This window comes from Pundamilia nyererei, unplaced genomic scaffold (genome assembly GCF_000239375.1).
Source record: "Pundamilia nyererei isolate P.nyererei 1_Seehausen unplaced genomic scaffold, PunNye1.0 scaffold00049, whole genome shotgun sequence".
Classification (NCBI taxonomy): Eukaryota; Metazoa; Chordata; class Actinopteri; order Cichliformes; family Cichlidae; genus Pundamilia; species Pundamilia nyererei.
Window position 1 is genome coordinate 1,478,860 of NW_005187450.1, and position 6,199 is coordinate 1,485,058.

The 6,199-nt window shown below is 41.4% G+C and overlaps 1 protein-coding gene across 1 annotated transcript in view; it reads right to left on the reverse strand.

The window, feature by feature from the left end:
* Positions 1-2,853: 2,853 nt before the first annotated feature.
* exosc10 (exosome component 10) overlaps positions 2,854-6,199 on the reverse strand; it is a 12,374-nt gene continuing 9,028 nt past the window's right edge. Inside the window, exons 20-25 of the mRNA XM_005732935.2 lie at positions 6,034-6,139; positions 5,874-5,947; positions 3,519-3,699; positions 3,332-3,396; positions 3,168-3,244; positions 2,854-3,075 (exon numbers count right to left, since the gene is read on the reverse strand). Coding sequence (XP_005732992.1) covers positions 3,045-3,075; positions 3,168-3,244; positions 3,332-3,396; positions 3,519-3,699; positions 5,874-5,947; positions 6,034-6,139 — 534 coding nt within the window. The 3' untranslated portion in view covers positions 2,854-3,044. The remainder of the gene's footprint in view (positions 3,076-3,167; positions 3,245-3,331; positions 3,397-3,518; positions 3,700-5,873; positions 5,948-6,033; positions 6,140-6,199) is intronic.

The following is a 6,199-nucleotide window of genomic DNA, read 5'->3' on the forward strand; positions in this document are numbered from 1 at the left end:
CTTCACACCATTACACCACCTCTAAGTCACCACTCACCAATTTTTGAAACTCAGAACAACCCATCTGACTCCAACAACCACGCCATGTTCAGAGTTACATATCATCTTTCTTCCTGATGCTCAGTCTGTGCTTCAGCAGGTTCTTTTGACTTTGTCTACATGGCATGTTATTGGTTGATTAGATATATTAGATGGATGTAGATATTATATTCTTTTCCCAGTGCTTCTCTACATAGTGTTGGCCCTAATGTTTGTTATTTCCAGAGGTTAAAATAAGCACTAAATCAGCAAACAAGTTAAGTGTGCTGACCTTAATTCATGTTATAAACCCAAATTTTCCGTGTCACGCAACAATAATGGGACTGTTTACTGCAATATTTACATTTTGTAAAACCTGTAAAACAACTTTAATGAAGTCAAATTTATATGTTGAGGAGTCGTGGAACAGGTTATTGAAATAAATGCAAACCTCCATGGAAATACAGAATACAAGGCATAAACAGAGTCTGGGCAATTCTAACAATCTTGAAAGTCAATATTTGTTATGACCACCTTTATTCTTTTACAGACTGATCTTAGGCAGCTGTCTTGTAATTTGTTTAAGTAGTCTTCAGGAATTGTTCTCCAGGCTTCTTGAAGGACATTCAAAGCTCTTCTTTGGATGTTGGCTGCTTTTGTTGCATTCTTTGTCAAGATGATCCACACTGCTTCAATGACGTTAGGGCCTGGGCTCCGTGGAGGCCAATCCATGACTAATAGTGTTTCACTGTCTATTTCTCTATCCACGTATGGTTCTGCTGCATTGAGTGTTTGTGATCACTATTATGCTGAAAAATCAAGCCAATCACATTCTTTCCAGGTAGTATTGCTTGGTGGATCAAAATCTGATGCTATTTTTGCACATTTATCCATTTTAAAAAGATCCCCTACACCACAGGCTCAAATGCTGCTTGAAACCATGATCGCCCATCTGTTAAACAGATGGCTGCAGACATTCATTGTTGTACCCCACTCATGAACTCCTCTGTACATACTGATGACAATATGGACCAAAAAGCTCAAATATTTATTCATCACTCCATAAAACCTGTCAACTGATCATTTCAGGCCAGTTCTTACATAATTTGACATAACTCAGCCTTTTCTCACGGTTTCCCTTAAGAACGGCTTCTTGACAGTCACCTTTCTACTGAGACCATTCTCGATGAGGGTTCAGTGAAGAGAAGAGGGATCAGCTGAAGGTCCAGATGCATCTCAGGTCCCGTTTCAGGTCTTTACTGGATTGCTTTCCTATTTCTTAAGGACCTGCCATTCAGATACTCATCATCTGCTGTAGACAGTTCTTTTTTTTAGGCCTGAAATTTCTTTCATGTTTCACTTGTCAGGTTTCTTGTCAGTTGTCTGTTATGTATATACGGGTGACTTTTTAAAGCTTGAATGTGTCATAGGCCAGTGTTAAGTGGATTTACAGCCAGAAATAAAACATATTCCTTTAACCGTCAGGTACAAAAACTGAACTGTAAATGGACAATGACAGCCAATGAAAGTCATTCAGAGATTGAACGATCCATTCACTTAACCTTATCAGCGTCGAAGGGGGGCTACGATAGGGCAAGAGGAGGGTATACCCTGGACAGGTCGCCAGCCTGATGCAGCAGGGCTAACACAGAAAGACAAACAACCATGTGCACTCACATTCACAACTATGGACAATTTCGATTCACCAACTAACCTAACCCCACAACCTGCATGTCTTTGGACTGCCAGAGGAAGCCAGAGTACCTGGAGAGAACCCCCAAAACACAGGGTGAACATGCAAACTCCACACAGAAAGGCTTCAGCTGAGTGAAATTAGCTGAACTCAAGACTTTCTTGCTGTGGTGCAACAGTGCTAATCGCTGTGCTGCCCTCTTCAGAGACCTTGGGGAACTATTGAACAAAACAGCTTTAAAAAAAACAAAAAAAAAAAACAAGAAAGTTTGGCTACTTGGAAGCAAAATATGAAGAAATGAAGTGTGGCTCTAGACTTTTGCACACTAGTGTCCACCACTTTTAGTTCATTCTTAACAAATGACTGCACACTTCCATCCATCCATCCATCCATCCATCCATCTTCTTCTGCTTTATCCAAGGCCGGGTCGCAGGGGCAGCAGCCTAAGCAGAGAGGCCCAGACCTCCCTCTCCCCAGCCACCTCCTCCAGCTTATCCGGGGGAACACCAAGGTGTTCCCAGGCCAGCCGAGAGATATAATCTCTCCAGCGTGTCCTGGGTCTGCCCCAGGGCCTCCTCCCGGTGGGACATGCCCAGAACACCTCACCCAGGAGGCGCATCCTTGTCAGATGCCCGAACCACCTCAGCTGGCTCCTTTCGATGTGAGCCCCTCCCGGATGGCCGAACTTCTCACCCTATCTCTAAGGGAGAGGCCAGCCACCCTTCGGAGGAAGCTCATTTCTGCCGCTTGTATCCGCGATCTCGTTCTTTCGGTCACTACCCACAGCTCGTGGCCATAGGTGAGGGTAGGGACGTAGATCGACCGGTAAATTGAGAGCTTCGCTTTTACACTCAGCTCCCTCTTCACCACGATGGACTGGTGCAGCGTCCGCATCACTGCAGCAGACTGTACACTTGTAAAATCAAATCTAATAAAGAAGCTAAGCTCGGGAACTTTTGAAGTAAAGCTCTAGATTGATGCTGACACTAGTGCTTCAAAGAACACATGCAGCATAGTCCACACAAGCTAAGAAGGATAATAACCAATTTTATTAACTATTTATTAACTATTATTTTAAATATCTGAGTTGGTAGTGATAATTCTACATAATACTGTTGCACAAATAAGAAAATAAGGCAGGGTTTACTTCTAAAACTATCTTTAATTAGGAAGTGTGCGCAGATAGAAAAAGACACTTTTTGATTCAAAATTCATTAAATTCTGAAATCCTGGATTTTACTTGGCTGCACAACAAGGACAAAAAAAGACAAACACTGTTTCTGCAGGGTGAAAAGGTTTTAAAATGGAGACAGAAAATGGCATCAAAGACAGCCTATCTTTTGGGCCAGTTATGCCGGAATCCTCTGTAAGGGGGAAGAAAAGGACAGAGTGGTTAATATTCTGTGAGTTTGAATTAGCAAGGCCAGAAAAACCTCTGTACGCTGAATATATTTACCGATCCGATTTTCCAGGCAGGTACGACATACTTCGGTTGCCAGCACCAGTGTTGTTTTTCTGTCCCTTAGGAGTTTTCTGTTACACAAAATGTAGCAATTCATTATTAAACATGAATATATTTGCATGTGGTTCGGTTAATAAATTATTTTAACAGAGCCATACTTTTCTCTTAAAATCGTGGGCTTGCCGGTTTGGATCAAACTGTGTGTTATCCTTTGATGTGTTACCTGTAGAAGAAAAGAGAGTGCACAGAATTTAAATTGGGTTTTTTTAGATTTTAAAACAACTGCAAATGAATGAAAAATAAGCCGTGGTTTCACCCAGTGTAATAAAAAAATGATATGCGTACCAGCAAAGACTTTGAGGTCTGACTGACTGTAGTCAAAGGGCTTGAAGCTGTCTTGAGGAGTTACTTCTGTCTTCTGGGGTTTCTCTGCAGATTTCATTAACTTCTTGCTTGGTTTGGGAGTCAAGTCTCCAACCTCACTGTCGACTCGCTCTCTTTTCTTCCCGCCGGCGTTTGATGATTCCTAATTAAATAGGTCAGTAACACTGCATTCAGTAAAATACAAAGAATGATCACTTTAATGAACACCTCTGTAAATGTAGACACAGTCAAACTAGTTAGAGTTTATCCCCAGTCTTGAATGCATGTGACCCCTTATTCTATATCTGATGACTTTTAGTTCAATGTTTTGCTGTTTAAACATTTCACAGAGAACGGTCAAATTATGGAAAAATATCCAATGACCAGACTGCTTTGAGCTGACAGAAAGTCCAAAGAAACAAAAAACCCCCCACTTGCTAGAACCAAAAGAAGAGCATCTCTGAAAGCACAGTATGTTGAATCTTTAGGCAGATGGTCTTCAGTAGCAGAAGACCAGCAAACTGGCTACAATTCACTGAGGCTCACCAAAACTGGACAACAGGAGATTAGAATAAGACTGCCTGGTCTTCATTTCTGCCTCGACATTAAGATGGTAGGGTCAGAATTTGGTGTAAGCAACATGAAAGCACACATCCTTTGTATGAACATTTCAGGCTTCTGATGGAGGAATGGTGTGAGGAACATTTTCTTGGCACACTTGTGTTGATGATCCGCATATTTAATTTGGCCAAGATTTTATTCCGGATGCTTCCTGACACAACCCTCCCCATTTGCCACCATGGATTGGCACTATGGAGTACACTTCTTTGTGTGAAAGAGGAAGATGCTAGGGATAAGGTGATATGACATCCTTTTGGGATGTGGTGGAACACGAGCTTCACAGTGCAACATGCTCTAAACGCTCTGCTGAGCTGCATTTATGCTGTGCCACCAAAATCTAAGAGGATTATTTCCAGCACCTTGTTGAATAAAAGGTGGATAACAAAAGAGTCGAGGCAGTTCTGAAGGCAAAAGGGGGCTAGGAAGGTGTACATAATGTAGTACCTGGTGAATGTATATATTTATGGTGTATACAAGCATACATAGAATCTGTCTTCTGACAGTTTGCTTGTTACGAGTCAGCTGTATCAAGATTGGAGAATTACATAATGTTACAACGAAGATTATACGTTGTTTTCACTCCAAAGAAGCAGGACACTTGGATTTAAAGCTTACAAAATGAAAAGATTATTGTGAATAATTACCTTATAACCTAAAACACACATTTCTGTTTACATTGAAAATGCTACAGCAGTGCTTCCTTAAGCTAAACTGTTAATTTGCATATTTTATTTCCCAAGAAAATGAGTCTATTCAGCTCATTTCATTTTGCTCACTAGCAAGTTGTATTTTTCTCATGCCACAGTTGGTGAACAACCAAATCACTGCACAACCCTTTTGTAATATTATTTATATCACAGCAGCAGGAGCTTCCGAAAATCACTGAGCTTTCTTTCAAATAATTAGTAATTAGACAAGAAAACTTCATTGTCCAAGTGCCAGCTGAAACTGACAGTTAGCCGAAACTGCCAATGTTCTGCTGAAGTTGGCAAGTTGACGACTGTTACTTTCAAGCGTTGCTGCCAACATCGCCGACTACGATGCACGCCACCAGATGGTGCCAACGTGCTTATATGAGGGTGCCAATTCAGCAGGGAGTGCCTTAAAACCAAGTTTTCACTGAAACAGTCATCACACAGAGGATTAGTCTGGTGCACGCCATTAGTGTTCACTCAAACAAATGATGGCAAAGCCTCAGATGGTGAAAGGTAGAGGGGACAGAGTATTTAAAAAAGAAGAAGGAAGCACTATGGTGGAAAGACTGTGCATGAGTAACCAGGTGGGTGTAAAGCAGTAATCCCAGTAGATGGGCTTTTGGGCAGAAAGGAGCTATTGTCGCTCTCCAGGGGAGAAAAAATAAATTAAAAAAAATCACGTGATAAGTAAAGGATGAGTCTCTTAATGCTCTAGTCCCCCGCTGCGGATTCTGTTTCCCCAGACACATCATGTGACAGACATAAATATTAAAAGGCCACTTCAATGCCAGTGCTACAGACTGGTAAAAGTGCTTTACTCGCTTATGAGTCACTGTATTTATGTGCAGAAAAACCAAAGGCATCATCAGAAAATGGGGGGCAGAGCAGAGGGTTAAACTGGCCATTAATGTAGAGGCTTTAACATGTTCTTGAGCGAGTATAACTCTCACGCCACAGGGACACCAAAGCCCATCTAAAGTTGAAAAGAGAAAATGGCAGGAACAGAAAGTGAGTGACTCACTGCTACTTGCTGGCGAACTGTGACGACGTTCTTGAGAGACTCCTGATAACTCTGTTTAGCCTTTGTCCTTTCCTCTATGGAAGTCAACATTAAAAACAATGAGGAACATGAAATATGGGTGAAAGAAAATGATCAATTTAGAGTAAATTAACCCTGTTACCTGTCTGCTTTTTTGCCATTTCTTTGGCTTCCTGCTTGGCTTTCTTCTTGGCCTCTAATTCAGTCTGTTGCTGTTCAACACTCTGTAGTTTCCACCTTTTACTGATCTGTCAAGGTGAGAAATTTGTAGTTGTGAATGTTCAAACAGGGACGAGGTTTAAAAAAAA